Source organism: Phalangium opilio, unplaced genomic scaffold (assembly GCF_054372755.1).
Source record: "Phalangium opilio isolate 3A_F unplaced genomic scaffold, DU_Popi_V2 ptg000013l_1, whole genome shotgun sequence".
NCBI classification, from domain to species: domain Eukaryota; kingdom Metazoa; phylum Arthropoda; class Arachnida; order Opiliones; family Phalangiidae; genus Phalangium; species Phalangium opilio.
Window position 1 is genome coordinate 14,924,290 of NW_028324148.1, and position 21,688 is coordinate 14,945,977.

Here is a 21,688-nt window from a genome sequence, read left to right on the forward strand (position 1 = left end):
GAAATCGGTGGGGCAAAGTGTTGAGGAAGATCGTCTATGAAGAGGGGATGGAAATCCGCGGGGCCATGTGTCTAAGGGTCCGAAGGAGCCCTTTAAGCTAGTTGTTTCACTGTTCGTCTTTTAACTAACCCTAACTTTTCCTGACTTCGTTGAAAATTTTCAAATTCCCAGACTTTTCCCTGACTTTTTTTGGGCCCATTTTGAAATTCCCTGACATTCCCAGGTTTTCCCTAACTTGTGGCAACCCTGCCAACCATGAATGGCCTCAGGCATGATGAATCCATCCGCCGTGTCGTTCCACGATTACAGTCACGTGACATGGCCCAATCACCAGAAATACTAACGCTACTACTTCAAAATATAATTTTGTGCCACGCCCCCTACATAACGCATCGTAAATTACTTTAAACACTGTACTGAAGTTTAGCTTTAAAATTATAGATGGGGAGGAATTTTCTTTACCCCCAACAGTGAAAGCTTATCTATTAGTACAGATGAAATACTTCTCACTAAGAGAATAATTATATCCTTCTGATATTTTTCGCGTTGAAATGTTTGCTTCATCCTAATTAATTCCAAATAGACCAAATTCTTCCTCGAAAAAATTTACGAAATTTCAAATTAAATTCAATCGGTCTTGAAACAACACGCGTCACAAATATGACGTACTATCCTTCCATATAATCCGGAGTTCCATCATTGTCCGTTCAATCGCAGGGTTCGAGACGCACTGATCAAGTAGTCTCGTAGCAAAGAAACATCTTTGCAAAATGGAGCTGTTAATATCTTCTATGCTTTCAACTGGCATCATTTTGGCCTCAACAGCGTTGATTTACTACGCTCTTAGACGGGTTTACTACGCGGAATGGGTCAAAGATATGCCCAGTCCAAGAGGAATTTTCCCCTTTGGACATGCCATATATTTTCTCATGAATATGAGAGGATTCAAGAACGGTCCTCATGGTGCCAGTAAGTTCTTTTGACTTTCATTTTAGTAAACTATCTCCTAAAATTCGTAAGTAACGGGTGTCGTTCAATAGACCATTTCGATGTAACCAAGAAGTTATAGCTAGTTTATTAGGGAGAAGGTATAAGATGGCGCGCCATAGTCCTGCAGTCCCCCTTTCAAAATACAAGGGGAGACGTAAAAGGATGCCGCCGGGCTATTTCGCCTCTCCTCAGTCGGAAAATATGACTGTAATTTTCGTCATTCGCGTCGCGCTGACCTGCACGAGTTTTCAAGAACCAATGAGATGCTGGTTGTTGTAATTTAGAGGCGGCGGGGATTAACTCCGGACAGGCTACGTGTTTGGACTGGAGATAAAGAGCTGGAAATGTGCAGGCGAATTTATACCTTCTCCCTAATAAACTAGATATCACGTCTTGATGTAACTAAGAGGGGGTAAAACTTTGCCTTTCACTCGATCCTTTTTGGCGCCTGCGCAGTAGTCTTTTTGTATCATGAGAGTGTGCAGAGACGGATGGCAATGTATCAACCCCATTGTATGTCCCAATACAGGGGGTTGCCTAGCCCCTTTTTTAAGTCGAAAAGGTCTATAGTAGGGCGATCTAAGGCGCAACGAAATTTGAAATACCCAAAGTTGATTGTCCAATGGGACAAATAATGAGGATTAGAAATTTCATCTCAAAAAAATCGTCTGAAAACTGATAAATTTATTGGGTTAGGTAGTTTAATCGCCTAATTAAATACTTGTTAATTGTAACGCAGGTGTGTTGAACGCTTTATGGGCTTTGGCGAAACAATATGAAGAATATGGAATGGTCGTTATTAAAGGAGGGTGGAAGAACATCGTGGTTCTTTTCGCTCCCGAAACTGTTGAAGTGCGTTCCCCTACACTATCATCTCAACTATGTTTCAACTCTCAATGTAATTAACACTAACAATTTCTCTTTAACATAAAGTACGTCTTGAAAAGTCAAACTGAAATTAAGAAATCCATGTACTACCAACCATTGAAGGGTGTTTTAGGTGAAGGACTCATTACCTCGAGGTTAGTAAAGAATTCAATATGGGACCCAATGCATAATAGTGTCAAAAGTATAAAGAAGTAAAATCAAAAAGTACACTTCATTAAGAATTCCCTAGTTGCCTTTGGCAGCAGACGACGTATAAACTGAAATAAGCAAACTACCCCCTCTCAACCCCCTACACGAATTAACCAATCAGGCAAGAGCTGCTTGACGTCATAGGTTCATTATAGAAAGTAGTAAATGATACTGGCGATTCAAACATTAATTTTTGGTACTGCTACATTATGAGCCTATTCACGCCTTGTTCCCTGTGCTCTCCACGGTCGGGAAGGTAATCATACGCAGAGGGGGGGGGGTCGACACTATTCTGGGAGCGAGCAAGTTTCAACAAAGTGTACTTTTTGTTGTTAAAGCTATATACTTTTGATAATCATCTAATCATCTACCAGTCAAGTCATTTTAAATTCCCTTTTTAAATGCAATTAGTGGTGACGAAAAATGGAAGATCCATCGCAAGACGATGAACCCCGCTTTCCATTTAAAAATGTTGGAAAGTTTCCAAGAAATCATGAGCAAACACGCCTTAGTGATGGTTGACAAAATTAACAAAATGAAGAACGGAAAACCATTGGAAATGCAACCTTTATTCGGACCATGCACCTTCGATATCATCATGGGTCAGTTACGCTAATTTAATTTTTCAAAAGAGGTGATGGAACCAAAGACGGTAGACGGGGCTTCATAGTCACCGGAAGTCGCACTTTGTTTGAAGTCATCCACATCTTCCGTCTTTCTTGTCCTCATACCCAATGTTCCGTCGGTCAAATACCATACCATATTTTAGCCCTGACTTTTAGAAACCAGGGTCTATTAAACTTGTTCTGTTATTGATGATTTTGGTGTCTTAACAGAATCGGCTACCGGTAAATGCATCAACGCCCAATTAACCGAAGACAGCAAAGTGTTGCACGCCATCGATCGCTTCATGGAAATCGCCGCTGAACGAATCTACCATCCCTGGTTGTTTCCCAATTTCTTGTTCTCAATTTTCAAGACCGGACGAGAGAGTATCGGACATTCAACCTTCACCCAAGAATTCTTCAGAGAGGTAATAATAGCTGTTTGTATAAAAGGAGAGGTCCTACAGAAAATGTACCAGACGCGTCATCTGCGTTAAAACAGTGAGAACTGATAGAGGGAGGTTCGGATAAACCAATTAAGGCTCTTCTATGTAACAAAGGGGGAAAGACACGGGGATAAAACTTTGCCTTCCGTCTCGCTTTTCGGCGCCTGCGCTGTAGGTGTTTTGAGTCCAGAGAGTAAGCAGAGACGGCTACGGGTCAACCACCTTGTTTGTCCCGATACTGAGGGTTGCCTACCCCAAAGGCTTGTTCTCAGTCAGCTCAAAAGCTTCCCTTCATAACCGGTATCAAGTACTAGCTTGGTAATACAGTTACGCAATGCACAATGAAATTCGTTTACAACTAACGGCCGAGGCTTAGCTAAACTTTACCGCAGCTGTTCGTGACTAGATCGTGCATTATTACATTAATACAGCGCCTCCGGTCCGGAGCTTCGAATGTAAGCCGAGGTGGGTGGGCGCATGCGCTTGAGATACAGAGACGACTGTTCCGTTCAAGTTACCTCCCCCTTTCGACTCTTTTGTCTCTACTTCCTCCATGATTAAATTATGAACTACTTTTTAAGGTTTTGGACGAAAGACGCGAATTGTACATTAAAAACGCTGAAACGGAACAAAGCGACGAACGCCCCTGCGTCTTGGATGTTTTGCTCGACAACCATCTGAAGAAATTGGAAACATTCTCCGAAAACGAAGTCATCCACGAATTGGAGAATATCGTTATTCCCGTATGCGTATTCCTGAATTTAATTACAAACATGTCCACAAAATTAAAAATATCTCTACTAGGGTTACGAAACAGTTCAAGCCGCTTTATCATACGCCGTCTTCTTAATCGGTAACAACCCCGAAATCCAAAAGAAAATCCACGAAGAATTGGACGACATTTTCGGTACCGACACCCAACGTGAAATTACCAGTCAAGATTTCCTTAAGATGAAGTACATGGAATGCGTCGTTAAAGTAAGATAACTTTTAATTTAATCATAGCGTAATTAAAACTAATTAAATAATTGTATTGTTAATTGCAGGAATGTCTCCGACTTTTCCCACCCGTCCCAATTATCGCTAGAACGCTCAAAGAGGACATGAAAATAGGTAAGGAATTTGTAATAGTGGAAAGATCCACCCTCTGTCTTTCTGTTTGTAACGCAGCCAGATCTTGGAGAAGGGTATGTGATATTATAGAAAAGAGAGGTCTACGCACTTGGTAGATGCTCAGAGTTTAAACTAGGGCCTAGGAGTTTGGATCCCGCGTGACACCAGGAGATGTACCTCCGCTTGCAAGATAGGCAACTTAATTGTATTTTCATTTTGACATATTTCAGAGGGCAGATTTATTCCCAAGGGTACCGACGTCGTTGTATTTTCACCTCCCATCCACAAGTCCAAGAAACACTACGAGAAACCCGAGCATTTCATGCCTGAACGATTCTTGCCAGAAAACTCCAAAGACAGACACGCTTACGCTTTCATCCCATTCTCGTCTGGACCCAGAAATTGCATCGGTAATTAAATTACGTTTCAAGTAATCTTTGCTCATCTAGCATAAGTTTATAAGTGATATGTTACATGATAAGTATGACCCTTCCTATACAAGTTCGTAATGCTACTGAGAGACTTACAGCTCGAGCTAGTTCGAGAAGGAGAACGACGGAAGCGAGTCAATTGAAGTCCTACACTCGGTGGTGGTTAATTTTGCAGGACCAAGTTCCATCTAGCTCCTATTTAGTCTGCATTACTAATCCCCCTTTGACAGCAGCGCCTCACTCACCAGGCCTCCCTCGCTTTACCTCCTCGAATCTATGCCCCCTACCTCACTCACTTCAAAATTACAAGCTCCAGTTTGTATGTAACCAGTGACAAACTTATGATACAGAGCAACCTCAGTTATGACGTCAGTGTTTTGGTAAAACGTCACGAGATTAACTTTGGCAGTGGGCGGCCCTGTTTGGTACCTCTTTGGTTTTATTTTGTAAATAGCTTGGATGACGTCACACTAAGGCTTCTGAGGTAGTTCTATAGCATATCAAGGTCACTAACTTGTTTACGATGTCCCTTGTGACACAATCGGTCATAGAAGTTACATTTTCGACTCGAAATCGCATAAAGATAGACAACTAAAGGATTACGAGGACACAGAGTGTCACCCTTCTTCAATTATCCCCTTCTGATAATAACCTCACTTTACTTTGCAGGTGGTGGGTTCGCTCAACGGGCTCTGAGAAACATCATAGCCGCTTTACTGCGTAGCTTCGAGATCAAGGCAACAGACGCCATTGACACTTTGCACATCAACTTCTGCACCATTGGTCGACCCCACAAACCCGTGAAAATAACCTTTAAAAACCGTCACGTCGCTGAAGCTTACTAATCCTAATCTTTACTCAAATGTTTTATACCTTTATTTACTATTACTAAACTAATTAAGGATATATTATAATTTAGACGTAGTTAATGTAGAAAAATAGTAGTTATTTAATCACCTGCATAGTAGAAATTAACAATATTTTTTGTATCCCATTTATGGTTTGAATAAAGTTGCTTAATTTCAAGAATTGACGCTATTTTTAATTGTTAATAAGGGGTTTTTATGGCTCGATTTGGAAATTATTTATTGGTGTCCCGTGGCTTTGCATTGATTAATATTATAAGAGACCATGAATTACCTACAATATAACGAGCTTGAAATAAAACATTACCACTCCTATAAAACTACTTCGTGCAAAATGCATATTTAAATCATTCGGAGACTGTATTTCCAGGGATAGATTTAATTTTAGAAGTAGGAATGGAGTCTAACGTGTGACTCGGATTGGGGGTTTGTGGTGTTTAGTGTCACAATAAACGAATTTTAAAAATAATCTTAAAACTGATCTCCAACCTGAATGCCCTTTTTCGTCGCTCTCCCAAAAAGCCAAGACCCCGTATGGCTTATCAGTTTTTAGGATCGCTTGACAGCTTGTCAAGCGTCCGAGATTTCCCTTAGGCCAAACTACCTTTCGTATTGACCACCAGCGAGTTGCCTGGGGGCAACTTCTACCTTACAAACGGCTAGTATTTACTTCAGTCCCTCCGACTCATAGACCACCCACTATAGAGGCCCTCCCTCCAACACGTAAAAGAAAAGTTTAAATTATCTTATTGGTTGACTCACTCGGAGAAAGCAAAAAATACGTAATGCCTGTTTACGTCTATCGCTATGACCCACCGGCTTCTTCTATCATACCCCCCCCCCGGGTCCCGTGGAAGGGGATCCGGGACTTTAAGGCGCGCCGACATTACTCTGTTCTCCATTCCTACTTCTAAAATTAAATTTATCCCTGGTATTTCCTTTAATGTTTCACTATTCAGATTGGTTTTAAAATTAGTAGAAGAAAAAATATCACTTAATTTTCCACTTCACCCTCCCTTTAAAAACTCGCTTAACAATTCGTAGAGCCTTTGAATTTTGAAGGGAAACCCGGGAACTTGAAAAAAAGAGCACGTGCAGAAACATCCAGAAAGATCATAAAATGCTTCAGCCCAATAGACTAGTGGCACCCCCGTGTTATTTACCCGTAGACCTTAACACAGTCAAAGCTGGGAGACTGTCATTACTACACTGTATAAAGACTAAGATATGACAGATGAAAATATCTTCGAATTAAGAGCTTCAGTTACAAAACTTAACTTCCCTAAAATAAAAGCATAAGTGCCTTACAAAACCTATGTTTCAGCCAATTGAAAAATTGATAATGTCTAAAATATTTTGTAGTGCAAATGCAATTCGGAAACGTAAAAAAATTAACGCGTGAGAAGATCACCATTAAGTACAAAGATACTTTTGATAAGACCAGGGATAGATTTAATTTTAGAAGTAGGAATGGAGAACAGAGTAATGTGGGCGCGCGTCAAAGTCCCGGACCCCCGGGTCATAGCGACAGAGGTAAAAAGGAACTATGTATTTTTCACCGTTCCCGTCAGCAACGTCATCAAAACGTAGTTTAAAACTGAGCCAATAAGATAATTGAAACTTTTCCTTACGTGTTGGAGGGAGGGGCTCTATACTGTACTATGAGTTTATTTTTTGTTTACCTTCGCTTTAACCGAGAGAGATTATAGACCATTAAATTAATCAATTGCAGAGAAACCAACGTAAACAAAAGGGCGGGAGGCCGCCATCTTGGGTTGAGGCAACGCCAGACGGAGTTCACCCGAGTTAACCGACTCGCACTGCCTCTAGCGGGGCATAGAGAGCTTTCAGTTGGAGTAGGAGGAGCTGAGTCTCGTGGCATAATTTACGCTGCCATATTGGTGGGTTTTAAATGGCAGGAATGAAGCTGAGACCACGACCCAATATGGCTACCAGAACAGCGCCGTTAAGACTACTACTATCCCATCTGAAAGCTCTCTATACTTCTTGGTACGATGAAAATAACCCAAGAAAGTGACCTCCCACGCCCCTATGGTGCTTGCTTCACTTCTAGAAATTTATGGAATAGACTATGTCAAAGTATTATCTTTCTACGATTTACTTCTTTTCTCTCCCTACAGTTGTAGTTGAGATAAATGCAGATACGATGGACAATAATTCTTCCCCAGGCTTTACTATCTAGAAGTCACTTCACGGTGCATTTTATGGCCATAAAAGCCTCGCCTTTGCTAGTAGTTCGTTCAGTTCCACTTTAAAAGGATTTTAAAGTCCGATAAATGTCTTTTATATTGGTGACCTCTGACCTTTTATGATTCGTAATGCTTTATTTTGAACGAGCGCAGCGCGGTAGTTATTTCAAATGAAAAGGTAAGTAGTTGCACTCCGAGTGACCTCAGTCACCACACCACTCCTTTTCAACAACGTGACCAAGAGGCAAGAACCCAAATAACAATTGAGAAACTGCTGACGTTTCCATCCAGCTCAAACCAAACGTTTCCACTGTGGAACATAATGGAATTATAGAGAGGTTATTGAACCTTAGAGGACAGAGGTGGGATGGAGTAGAATGATGTTTGGCCATGTGCGGGAGTGAAAGCCTCCCATTGTGCCTTTACGCGCGTCTTTACCGTTTTGGTGTAGGGGATTGTTAAGTGCTGCCGCCTAGCACCATTTAACAAAAGCTAGTTCTCAAGAATAAGCTTTTATTTACCTATAAATGTTCTCAGGTGTGTTATATGGGTTTTAGATGGGTCATACTAAAGATGAGATACGCGCGCACCTGGGAAAGTACCTCGAAATATTTCAATACATTGTCAAATATTTGACTCTTTCTTGTATTGTATTGTACCAAAAAGGGGTTTGACCCCTTAGAACGTCAATTCATGATTCGTATACACACCCATGAATATTGTACAGCCGTCTCAGAGTGACGTGTTCCAACCCGCCGCTGCCTTCTTTACAGTTCCTTTAACACGATAATGGCGGCAGAAGCAAGTGTAGATTCAAAATTGGCTGAGGAAGGACCGCGGTCCGAAAGCTCCCATAAAAATAATATTTAATTGTAAATAAACGTAAAATTTTAAAATTCCATGAAGTAGCAGAGCTTATTAAAATTAACAAAAATTAGAAATAATAAAAACACCATGGATCCAAAATTTAATATCTACGACAAGTTGAACTGCGTATTCAATATTCATGGTGGTATTCGAGTCAATTCAGGGTAAACCCCATCAATTTGAAAGATATCTCTGTGGTTCATCGCTGAAAGTCGAACTTCCCGAAGTGATCAAGCAGTAAGTCAGTTATTCTTTCGGGAGATACTTGAGCATACGGGAAAGTTATTCTGGAGTCTTTAACTTCACAGTTCGCACTCACCGCGGGTCAGAAACGGAACGGCAACAAAATGGCAAGGTAAGTGCAAGTGACTTGCTAATTTAATTATTTTATTTTTATAAATATTTAGAGGGTGAAAAATATGAATCCCTAATTATAACTTAAATAATTAGCTTTATTTCTTAATTTATTTTAATTTACTTTGAGTTTAAGCGGAGTTTAAGTTAAGACGCGTATTTGACTCCATAACAAAATGATTAGTACTAAATTATAAGCGTAATTTTAATATTTTTCTGAAGTAATTAGGTATTTAAATATAGATTACGCTAATTACTAGTGGTTTTAATTGCAATGCAACTTTTAATTTAAATAAATTTTAACATACTTTAATTGAGTCAAACCACAAAACTATGCGATAGATTTTATAAGCGTAATTCTAATAATTTTCAGAGTAATTTGGTATTTAAATATAGATTACGCTAATTACTAGTGGTTTTAATTACGTCGAAAACTTTAAAATTATTTCACTTTTAATCTGATTTTTCTAACAACAAAATGAAACGACACAAAAGAACTTCTACAAGCGATTTTAATTTCAAATATAATTTGGAGTTTAATTAAGTAAATAAAACGCTAATTACCAGTTGTAATGATACTTACTTAGCTGAGTAATTAACGCAATTTTAAACATACTAAGTCTCGCCAAATTGTAATAAACAATAAACATAATTTTCCCCATTAAATGTTATAACAACAACCCCACTACCGTAAAATGCACTTTAGCCAAAGCCAGGGCGTATTTTTACAACAACGTAAATCCTCTTTGAGAAAAAGTAGTTCGCGTATACTTCAAACTTGACCCTCCTAGTAAAGTCAATATTTTTAGGAGGATAAGGTTATTTTGGTAAATTATATTTTTCTTTCGAAAATAGCTACTTAACTAAACAACTTGAATTTTTTTTTTTTTTGAAAATAATGCATACGATAAAATTTTGATAATAAAACTTGAATAGGCTATCACAATTGGTCTATTCTTTATCGAAGATGGGCATGGTCCAGGAAATGTCCGAAGTGGCCAATTTTTACCAGGACCAAAGCGTACTCATAACGGGAGCTACTGGATTCATTGGAAAGGTTTGTCCACTCATTATATATTATTCCGCGATTCCAAATGTTCTTAAGTGGCTCGTGTAAAATACCAATGCCTCCTTTATCTAAATTAAGGCACTTAAATATTATAAGGGTTTTGGAGAGGCATTGCTAATGTCCTTTAAGTGGCTTGTACTAAAATTAACATCGAAAACACCTCTGAAATTAAAAAAAACTTTGGGAGACAGGTGTACCAAAGAGTCACGTTGATTCACCTGTGGCATGAAGCCTGGTATAGAGTAATGGCACCTCCCTGCCTTTGGCTACGTTATGTTCCATGAGAAATTAACATGTAGTGCCACTACTCTATTAGGGTCGTAGAAAAAACTTTGGGGTGTCCCAAAGCCGGGGTTAAAGTTTAACCTTTTACAGGCCCTGGTGGAAAAACTGCTTTACAGCTGCGTAGGCATCAAGAACGTCTACGTCTTGATTAGACCCAAAAACAAAACCGGAAATGGAAATGGCAATGGCGATCCGGAAAACTACAAAAATCGCTTTCAAGAACTATTACAATCTGAGGTAACGTCTAAACTCTATAGGTTATTATTTACTTATGCTATAGGAGTTCCAAAAAGGCGTAACTTAGATTTAATTAGCATTAATTAATGAAATTATTTAGGCGTTTGAAAGATTGAAACGCGAGCGACCAGATGATCTGAAAAAGATCATCCCAGTTTGGGGCGACTTATCCGAAGCCAACATGGGAATTTCCATGGAATTAGAGGAGAAACTAATAGAGGAGATTACAATCGTTTTTCATGGCGCCGCTACAGTCAGATTCAACGAGCCCTTAAAGTAAGTTAACTTAATAATAGAAAAGGCAAATATGAATAAGGGAAAGTGAGCTAGGCACACTGGGTTGGTGTTAATGAAAGTCTAGAAGCAGAGTGGGGTATAGAGGGCTTTTAGTTAGGGGAGGAACTAAGATTCGTGACGTATCTTAAACGGCCATACTGGTGGGTTGAACGATGGGGTGGGGAAAGCTGAAACCCATCAGTATGGCTGACAAAAGTGTGGTAAGACTTAGTAGTGTATGACGTAATAAAACCTCTCCATAGACTTAACAGGGTCGTCAGTAATTTGTGACTCTGGCGTATTAGGTTTGGAACTAAATCTAACGGGACCTCTACAAGATTTTCAGTCTGTTGTAGATAGAGGTTGAATTGCATTCGTAATTGCACTGGCAACACTTGTTCGCCCACTATCTGTAGTAAATAGTACTTTTGTTGGGTCGCGCGTCTAGACCGGACCGGTCTCTCTACAACCTCACTTTCTGTCATTTCTCTATTTGCGTTTGATAGTAATCATCTCCGTATTCAATAAAGAACGAATGAGTCTTATTTATTGATTTATATTTCAGAGTGGCTGTGGAAATAAACTTATTGGGGGCCAAAAACGTCTTGGACTTCTTCAAGAAGTTGAAAAATCCTCAAGCACTGGTTTACATCTCAACCGCTTTCGCTAATTGCCATAAAAATGTCATCGAAGAAACGGTTTACCCAATGGTGGTCGAACCCGACTTTTTGCTCCAGGCATATTCGTAAGTACTTGAAGTTGCTAATTGACCATTCTGTCAATTGAAACACCAGCGATGCTTCTTGCCAATAATGAATAGAGTAAAGAAATAGAATAGTAATTCGACCACACTTCATTTTCTTTAACAGAAAGTTGGACAATGAAGCCATGGACAGTTTAATGGATTGTATTTCAGAGGGTCGTCCCAACACTTACACACTGACCAAAGCTGCGGCTGAACAATATTTGGAACATCACGCTGGTGGATTACCCATTACCATTGTCAGACCTTCAATAGTTGAAAATGCGCTCAAGGAACCTTCAGTGGTCAGTACTAAAGCCATTTATATAACATCAACAATAAGGGTTATGACACACATTCAATGTTGAGTTCATTATTTTCACAGGGTTGGAGAGACTGTAACAGTATTCTTTCAAGATGCGTTAAAGTCGTAAGTTCAATTTTATACATCGTATCAGAAGGGGATAATGGAAGAAGGGTGACACTCTGTATCCTCTTAATATTCTTTAGTTACGTAACGTGATTCTTCCCAGGCGAGGAAATTACCCTTTTAGTTTGCTCTTAAGCTTATGAAACTTCAGATGGGTAACTATCGCACCGTGCTAGGGTGAATTCTATAACTGAACTTGGTACTAAATCCTCAGACAGCAATCAACCCACAAACCTTGATTGTCTTGACGTGGGACAAAAATCTGCGCCTTGGCAAATAGTTAAGCCTTCGCTAATAGAGTAATGATGAGGGAACTATTTATCATCGTGTATGTGATTCGGTTTAGTAACCTTGTGCACTCCTAATGTTTTAGTTCTGATGTTGGGAAGAATCGTGTTACAATTACCCCTCCCGCTTTGTGGTGGTACACTTCTCCCGAAGAAGAGAAGTATTATATACTTCTGATCGTATTCCCCTTCCTATTTTAAAGGGCCAGTCTGTTAAAATCGTGAAAATTATTTATTTTTCGTGGCTTTAGATTGCTATGGGACTGATCCACAATTTGCCTGTTAGAGGCGTTAGTCGCATGGATGTAGTTCCACTTGATATCGTTGTCAATCTTATTATTGTCGTTGCGTGGAACACGGCCATCAAAAGGTAAAAATATTATAGAGGTGACAACGGGAATGCTTATGACGCTAATTTATTATTTTCCGACTAGGATCAGTAGAAACAAGTTGCCCGTTTACAATTTGGTCTCGGGAAATCGCAACCCAATCAATTTTGAGACGTTTATGAAAAACGGTTTGGAATACGGTTTAGTACAACCATACGGAGAAGCCCTTAATCACGTGTACATCACGCTGACCACCAACAAATTGTACTTGACCATTGGGAAATACATGAATCATTATTTGCCAGCGGCCTTGGTCGATTCCGTTTTGTTCTTAAAGGGTCAAAAACCAAAGTGAGATTTAATTTTTACTTTTATTTTTATCTTAATTATAATTAAGTTGAAGTCTTAATAATTATTTTTGTCTAATTAAGGTACTTGGCCATGTACCGTCGATTTTTCTCAACGTTACCAATGCAAACGTTTTTCATGCAAAGACATTTTAACTTCAAGAGTGACAACGCCGAAAATTTATTCAAAGAGTTGTCACCAATCGATCAAAGGGTGAGTTACCTAAGCCTCGTTTGTTAAGTCTTTTATTAAGCCTTGCTCGTTTATTCTCCATCTCTAACCCTTGTCTACTAAGGCTTGCTCGTTTATTCTCCATCTCTAACCCTTGTCTACTAAGGCTTGCTCGTTTATTCTCCATCTCTAACACTAGATTACTAAGCCTTGCTCGTTTATTCTCCATCTCTAACACTAGATTACTAAGCCTTGCTCGTTTATTCCCCATCTCTAACCCTTGTCTACTAAGCCTTGCACGATTATTCTACATCTCTAACCCTTGTCTACTAAGCCTTGCACGATTATTCTACATCTCTAACCCTTGTCTACTAAGCCTCTCTCGATCTCTAACCCTCGTCTACTAAACCTTACTCGGCTATTATGTTCGCTAACCCTTGTCCATTTACGAATACCATACCACGATTTGTACTTGCAGATTTTCAATTTTGACGTGTCGTCATTCCATTGGCCCGAATATGTCGCTATCATGTTAGAAGGCATGCGACGTTGGAATTCTCCTGACGATAACAAAACTGATGCCAAAGTCAGGATAAGAAAAATGAGATTGTAAGTGCGACTTCAAATAGGGATACGAACAAGAATACCAAATGAATTAACACTTTAATTTTAATCCTTTTGTTCCAGGTACTACTACCGCTACATGTTCATGAATTTCTTATTGGGTTTCGGTATTTTATATTTGGCTTACTTAGTTTTTCTCTGAATGTATTTTTTTACACAACATAATCTTACAAATGACAATATTTTTTTAAATCTGTCTGGTTTCTGGAATAAAGGATGTTTGTTTTACTTTGTGTTGTAATTTATTACGCTATTTATAAAAGCTAGGTAAATATTGTCTAATAATCAGGTAAGTCATTTCAGTGTAAAAATTAAATTATGGGAAAATTATTCGTTTTTCCGCGACTACACTTTGCAATATCAAGATAACCAAAGTCGCGATCTTCCTAAATTAATACCCGTAATAATTGCCAAATTTCATCCTTAGTGTCACCTCTATCATTTTTATCTTAAAGGTAGAATGAAATGGTCAGATAAACGGAGGTAACACGGACCAATTAACGACAAACACCTCAAGCGATTTCAATGGTTGTCAGACCATTTCACTCTACCTTTAACCAGAAGTATACAATAATTTTATACGAGAGAAGTGTAACACCACAAAGCGGGGTAAATGTAACACGATTCTACCCAACATCATTTTACATTTGGAGCGAGGTTACTAAACCGATTCACATACGCGATAAATAGTTCCCTCGTCATTACTCTATTAGTGCTGAACTATTTGCCAAGGCGCATGCGCTTGCGGAATTTTGTCCCAGCACGTCAAGACAATCAAGGTTTGAGGATTTAGTACGAAACAGTAATTACGGTGTGACGCCCATCTGAAGTTTGATAAGAGGTAGAACAAACAAAAAGGACTCCCTCTCCTGGGAAGAATAATGTTACATAACTAAAGAATTAAAGCAAGTAGTCCACTTAGAATTGCGAAACCGTATCGTTACCGTTTTTCGTAAATTATCCGAAAGAGGGCGCCCATTACCTAAGTCCGAAAGCATCGTTTAAGAAACGTTATCAGATGGCGTTCTGTTCGTATTTGGATACGTGACGTTATGTTAACGATACGGTTTCACAAGGCTTAGTGGACTACTTGCTTAAGAGGATACAGAGTGTCATACTTCCTTTTATTATCCACTTCTCCCTTTAAGACACAGACATAAAGGCGCACGAGATGAAGGCTTAGCGAGTAGAATAAATCATAAGCCAAAATGACACGCACATTGTTGCTGAAAGACTGGGGGGTAGTAGTAGTAATTCCGAGTCCAGAACGTATAATTAATAGTAATTAAAAACTGAACATTAGTGCGTACACATCACGTACGCAATCAACTCTGTTATTGCAGCGCCTTAAGACTAACTGTCCAAATCCCCCATAGCTACTGCATGGAATGTGAAAAATTGTCTCTTAAAGCACCCGCTAAAATTGCAAAAGCCAAATCATGGACTTTGTAATGCAAAGAGGACTAGTAACCATTTCCACCAAACACTCTGGCAATGATCATAACTCGTGTTGGGGGTGTACGTCCCTTGTGGGGGCAAAACAGGTCGGTCATAGAAGTAGAGAACAACTTAGACTCAAAATTGATGATTTTCTGTCTTAAAAATAGAAGCTAGTTCTCATACAAATGCAATGGCACTTAACAATCGCCTACCGAAGGGTATGGGTGTGCGATAGGTCACGCAGGGTTCATACAACTTTTGTAAAACAAATTTCCCTGAGATTTCCAGGTTTTTCCCCATATACTTCCCTGAGTTTTCCAGGTTTTTCCCCCTATATGGAGTATCCTATGGAGTAATGTTAACCAAGGAGGGGGGCAAATAGGACTATTACTCGGCCCCTGTTTGACGAAATCCCAAGTTGGGGGGCACATATGACTATAACACACTCGAAGGACATCCCCGTATCTCTAGTAGAACCAGAGTTATGAGCCTCCAAAGTTTAGTGTAATGTTAATCCTATGTTTATGATCAATTTTATTAATTACTCGGACACTTTTTGACGCAAATTTCCCTGATTTCGCTGAATTTTCCCTGAGGTTCTTGTTAACTATTTATTTCCCTGATTTTTCCAGGTTTTCCCTGTTTTCCAGGTTTGTATGAACCATGAGGTGGTACACTGGGAGAGTTACGGTTCCTCAGGTCACCCATCATCATTTACAATCCATCTCACCTCACTTATCCCTGTCCTCAATAGTATTTAAAACATCCATGATGAAATTAAGTAATAAGAAAAAAATTAATCAATAATTGTCCTCTTGTTTCGAGAGAGAGCGTGCTATGAAAGTTTTACATGCAAATTGAGGGGCGCTTTTTCTGTATTGCGAACACTAAAATCAATGATAATCTCATGAATTCTTAAAGAAGGCTTCGGATTGCGTAGCTTGCTTTGTGGGCTGAAAAAGGGGACCAATAGTGAATATAAAACATTGCACTTGTTACTAAGCATTGAAATCAATGAAGGTTACGCTTCAATGTAATTAAATGCGTGCATTTTTCGCTGTTCACCTCGCTCGAGTTGGTTGTAGCTGATAAACAAGAGCTTCGGATTTCGGACTTATCAGTTGTGACGATCTACTCTAGATAATCCAGAGATATCATAATTTCTTCGCAAAAATGGATGAAGTAACGGATAACTTGTACAACGTTACCATTCTAATACCCGCGGTGAGTCCAGTAATATCAATGGCAAATATGAATATTAGAAAGTAAGTTAATTCTTAATGAGAGAGTTCCAAAAGGGGAGGGACCGAAATAGAGTGAGCAATAAATTTTGAGTAAGAAATGGTGTAACTTTTATAACCGATTTTGAATGCCCCACAAGGTAAGTACATCCCTAACACAAGTTACGATCATTGGATGAGTATTTTAAATAAAATTAATGCATTGTGTGTTCAGTTTCTTGCGTTAAACTTAAGGGGGTCATCCGTTAAACACTGTTCCAATGATCGTAACTTGTGGGGCCAAAACTGGTTATAGAAGTTAAAACGTTTTCGACTCAAAATCGTCCACGGTCCTTCTACCCTTTATGGAACACTACGTATTTACCGCCCCACTGCGGTAGAATATTATAGTAAAGCGCTGATTGCTTGATGATTTTTCAAAGAAGCGAGAGAGAAAGAAATGTAGATTTTTAGAGATGGTGTAGGTCGTAATTCAAAAGCCTCTTCTGCATAACTAAAGACACGGTGGGGGTAAAACTCTGCCTTTCACCTCTCTTTTCGGCGTTTGCGCTGTGGTCTCTTTGTATAATGAGAGAGCGCAAAGAGGGATGGCAATGTATCAACCCCCTTCAATACAATAAAAGACTTTCGTTAAGCTACCAAACTAGCTTACTTTCTGTTAATCCTATTTGCCATTGGTTATATGATAAAACTTAAATAATGAATGGACACTCATTAAATAACATAGGATGTGTACAATGACGCCGATAATCGTTACTCTTACACAAAATTGGATCAAGTATCGACGTATTTCTATATTCTGAGTTACATAATTGACGAGAGATTAATACGGTATTAATTAATTTTAAAATTTAATTTACGCAAATAAATAATTAAACAAAATAATGCTTTTTCATAGACCACTTTTCTATGAGCAGGATTACGCTCTTCAATACGAAAATATCACAGAATACTTACAATCAGGAGTAATTATAATTTAACATTACACCAGGGATAGATTTAATTTTAGAAGTAGGAATGGAGAACAGAGGGATATCTGGGCGCGCGTCAAAGCCCAGGACCCCCTTCCCCGGGACGGAGGGGGGATATGAAAGAAGAGGCGGCGGGTTATAGCGACAGAGGTAAAAAGGAATTACGTATTTTTCGCCGTCCCCGTCAGCAACGTCATCAAAACGTAGTTTAAGTGAGCAGCCAATAAGATATAATTTAAACTTTTTGTTAAGTGTTGGAGGGAGGGAGAGGGCTCTATACTGGGTGGTCTATGAGTCGGAATAACTGAAGTAAATACTAACCGTTCTCCATTCCTACTTATAAAATTAAATCTATCCCTGATATTACACAAATTTTAAATTGGTTTAGAGCGAGATACGTTGGAGTACAAGTTTTCCGGCCACTTTATTAAACACTAATCATATCATATTTTAACATAATTAAATTAATTTAATTAATTAATTAATTTAAATGAAGGTTCTTGATTTTCACTTGGCTTTAACGAGATTAAAAGTGACGGACAAGTACAGCTTTACTTCTCCCCTCTATTCCACAAATTTCATAATATTATCATGCGAAAACACCAATAAGACAGATAGCCTACGTCTAACATTCAAAGGATTTTCTTCAGTCGTAAGATTTAATTTTTAATTAAATGGCGCGGGGTGTTTTCCAAAAAACAAAGTTAAAACATTTATTTCCAATTCGTGTCTTTGAATTTTTAGCTGTGGATTTTCATCGGCGTGGCTCTAATTGTTCTATTATCAATTCATTACTTCATTCACGTCACATTCTCTAAGAAACATTACAATACATTTTTCGATAAACTCTCTTTGCTACTTTCAAAATTTTATAACATATTTTGTTACGGCATGGGACAAAGTAAGACTTTATAAACTTAACCGAACTATTAAGGTTCGTTCAGACTAGAGGAAAATCTTAGGTTTCCGTCGGTCGCCTCGTTACTTACATTTCCTTGTTCAGCCGCTAGAGCGGACGACTTATAAAGAGTGGTGTGATTTTTAAACCAAGACTTTTGAATAGTAAAATAGCCAAACATCCAAATTGACAAATACAGCATTAAGAATCAGAAAACTTTTCATATATCGTCTGCTAAAGCGTAGCTAACTCGATCACGCTTCAGTTGGGCATGATCGAGTGAGCTATGGGTAAGAAAATGCGCTACCGAGGTGGTGCCATCTCGATGCGCTGCCAGCAACGAAATTGAACAATTTTCAAATCAAACCCGTACACGAATCTTTTACGTTATCGTTGTCACGTGTGTCTAATAAGGCGAACAAAGCGTCTTCACCGACGTAAACCTAAGATTTTAGTCTGGTCTGTCTGAAACTCTGAACGGGCCTTAACGGTTAAATTTTTCAACAATCAAAATAAATCGTTCGTTTTTCTTTATTAGCACCGCAAGAACTTCCAATTTTCCATTCTAGCGCAATTTTAGTTTGTGTTTCTTGTTTAGCTTTTCTGGTTTTAACGCGAGCTTACAGCGGAAATTTGAGAATGGTACTTTTGGGTGACGTCGCAAACGCCATCAACACCATCGAAGACATCCTGGAAGAACCCGAATTGGTGCCCATTGTCAGGGACGGAGGACCGGCTACCAATTTTATCATGGTACGTTTTAAACCAAAGAAATTGCTGTTTGTTATTCCAAATTTGAGAAGAACTCAAGAACTTGGGACGAAACTTAATTTCAACAGTTGCTAAACCAACCTTATTTTTGCATATCCTGCAGGAACAAGCAGCGTATAACCATCGCTACAAAGAACTATGGCGTCGTATTATTGAAGGCCACGGTTTACAATCACCAATGGTGTTTTCCACATCAATGGCGACTTTATTCGACAAAAGATCCGTCTACATTACCAGTTTCATGACACTTTGGTCAAATTTACTGTACGGTCAAACTTCCAAATTTTTGGAAAGCACATTCCGGCTTTACATTGGAAAGGAAGAACTCGTTAGGGAATTCATGGCTTGTCGTGTAGGGAAAAACATTTCAAAGGTGGCCTTGGAATCCATCAACTTAAGGTAAGAGTGGTTGGTCAAAAGGACTTATTGTATTGACGAACAAGAGGGGGACAATTATAGCACAGTGGAATTAGTTCTATCAGAAGTAGGATAAGGGACTAGAAGTACTGAGCTAACCAAATTCTTCACTTGGCGAAAGTGAATATTCTTTATAACGCATCAACGGTTGGCCCTCTGGTAGCGCTTTCTGAATTTTTCCTCCAAAACGTGAGGAACTCTCGGGTGGCGGTAGACGGCCGAACTAGATTCAAGCACCAGCGTCCCTGTTCCGCGGCTTTAGGTTGAGAGGAACGGGGGTAGGAAATTGTTTTGGAACTCGACCAATTTTTTTCTCTCTAGCGTAGGCGCGATGGAAGCAGCATACAATCCTCAAATTTGTTCACTAGTGCCAGGATCTATTACCAATGCTAGAGCTCTTTACTTCTAGTCCCTTATCCTACTTCTGGTTCTATCATAAGATATGTTCCATAAGTATGACACTACTTATACTAGCTCGTAATGCTACTGAGAGACTTACAGCTCGAGCTGGGTCGAGGGAGAACGACGGAAGCGGGAATTGACAAGGCCTACACTCGGCGGTGGTTAATTTTGCAGCTAGGACTTCCATCTAGGTCCTATTTAGTCTGCATTACTAAGCCCCCTTTGAGAGCAGCGCCTGACCAGGCCTCCCTCGCTTTACCCTGAATCTATGACCTACTTTACTCACTTCATGACAAGCTCCAGTTTGTAACCAGTGACAAACTTATGAAATTAACATATCTTATGAACTTATGGGACTCAAAAAAGTTCTATACTTCTACGACCAGCCGATTTTGTTTCAGCTGGGTCTGATGTGGTCAAAGATTTACTGACCAGGAATTAATTTTACAGAATGACGCGATTTCACGAGACGAAACAATTCGACAGTTATTTTATAAACAGCAGAAAGAGCATGGAACAATTGTTTTACGATCCCGTGGTGTCCGGGTCACGTGGCCGCAAGATCAATATCATGTCGGTCAGATTGGTATTTGCCATTTTGGGCATCGGAGCAATCGTTTCCGTTTCTACGCTCATTTTGGAGTTCATTTGGGCAGCTTACAGCGGCAACAGAAAGAAGAAGGCCCGAAGAAAATTAATACGAATCAAAAGAAGTTCAAAAGAATTGAGTCAAATCTTGCACAGAAAAATGCTGAAAGATTGAGCTAGCTAATTATTGTAAAATTGGATGAATTGAAATATCTCTCCTGATTAGCAATTTCAAAGCTGTATTTATTTCCTAGTGAAGAGTGTTTCTGATTACGTCCCAAAGTGATATTCGGAGTCACAATCAGCCCAGGAACACATACAGACAATATGAATAATTGTGCCCCAATTATTTTAGGCGGTTTTGTGGGCGGGGCTTGAGAACTTACTATCCGTCACGCCTCATAATTCTGATGGCGTGTTTTCATTGCATGGTAGCAACGCGAAGTCAGGCTCACTCGCAAGCAAGGTTCAAGGCGGAGCGAGATAGATTACTCGCGATGTAAAATTGGTCATACATAATGATTAGTTTAGCTCTTCCCACAAAACCCGCCTAGATACGTTGAGGATCATAAGCGAAGTTTGTAAAGTTTGCTTCGCGAGCCGCAGGTAAAAAAATTATCAGTTTCCCGTGAAAATCGTTTAACGTAAACAGGAAACTATATTGAATTAAAAGTTTAGATCCATAAGCATAAGCTTATTTCAGTACATTTTGTTTTCTTACATCTGAACTTTCAAACTTTCGTGGTTCATAGCTATTTTGAAACCGGAACACGTCTTAATCGACAGTTTAGAAAGTTTCAGCATGCTTCCGACTTAGCCCGAGGGGCTATTTACTCTCAGAGAAAATTTTATTATTTTTCCCAAATTTAGCACTGGGCAAGACTTTTTCCATTAACTGCTAGATGTCTGCCTATCCCCTTGGAGTAATATTTAGTGATAGCGCAAAGCAAACAACTAAAACATACATTATAACTCCGATAAAGGTATACTACATGCAAAATGACAAAGAAAAAAGGTATAACTCAGAAAACCAAGTTTAAGCTCGTAATACCTCCAAATGGATTTCGTTATGAAAAAATGTTTCAAAAGTCAAAACGTACAATCAAGTCAACGTACGTAAACAGCTTAAAGTTTCGGTCCAGACTTGAAACAATTGTGAAAGTAGGTTACGGGTGAAACCACTTAAAGTTAAAGTGAAACCGA

At 39.1% G+C, this 21,688-nt stretch overlaps 4 protein-coding genes and 1 long non-coding RNA gene across 5 annotated transcripts in view; 4 read left to right on the top strand and 1 right to left on the bottom strand.

Annotated features, from left to right (window-relative positions):
- Positions 1-21,688, bottom strand: part of LOC149709471 (palmitoyltransferase ZDHHC6-like) — a 60,813-nt gene that overhangs the window by 6,777 nt on the left and 32,348 nt on the right. The window lies entirely within an intron of this gene.
- On the top strand, positions 565-5,630 carry LOC149709472 (cytochrome P450 4V2-like). The gene is made up of 10 exons (XM_089863626.1): positions 565-969; positions 1,730-1,842; positions 1,924-2,012; positions 2,479-2,669; positions 2,904-3,100; positions 3,700-3,861; positions 3,923-4,096; positions 4,165-4,231; positions 4,462-4,641; positions 5,332-5,630. Exons 1-10 carry the CDS (start codon positions 771-773, stop codon positions 5,505-5,507), a joined length of 1,548 nt encoding a protein of 515 aa, XP_089719752.1. The 5' UTR covers positions 565-770; the 3' UTR covers positions 5,508-5,630.
- On the top strand, positions 7,474-13,986 carry LOC149709473 (fatty acyl-CoA reductase 2-like). The gene is made up of 15 exons (XM_089864037.1): positions 7,474-7,538; positions 7,892-7,982; positions 8,792-8,842; positions 8,914-8,960; positions 9,896-10,016; positions 10,404-10,550; positions 10,651-10,826; positions 11,392-11,571; positions 11,696-11,873; positions 11,954-11,998; positions 12,537-12,655; positions 12,720-12,965; positions 13,046-13,175; positions 13,612-13,742; positions 13,821-13,986. The coding sequence occupies exons 1-15, from the start codon at positions 7,474-7,476 to the stop codon at positions 13,897-13,899; spliced, it is 1,806 nt and encodes a 601-aa protein (XP_089720163.1). The 3' UTR covers positions 13,900-13,986.
- Positions 16,101-17,495, top strand: LOC149709474 (uncharacterized). The gene is made up of 3 exons (XR_016380335.1): positions 16,101-16,421; positions 17,166-17,269; positions 17,337-17,495. It is a non-coding gene; the product is annotated as an uncharacterized LOC149709474 (long non-coding RNA).
- Positions 17,900-20,660, top strand: LOC149709475 (uncharacterized). The gene is made up of 5 exons (XM_089864038.1): positions 17,900-18,061; positions 18,154-18,310; positions 18,846-19,060; positions 19,182-19,477; positions 20,348-20,660. The coding sequence occupies exons 1-5, from the start codon at positions 17,900-17,902 to the stop codon at positions 20,658-20,660; spliced, it is 1,143 nt and encodes a 380-aa protein (XP_089720164.1).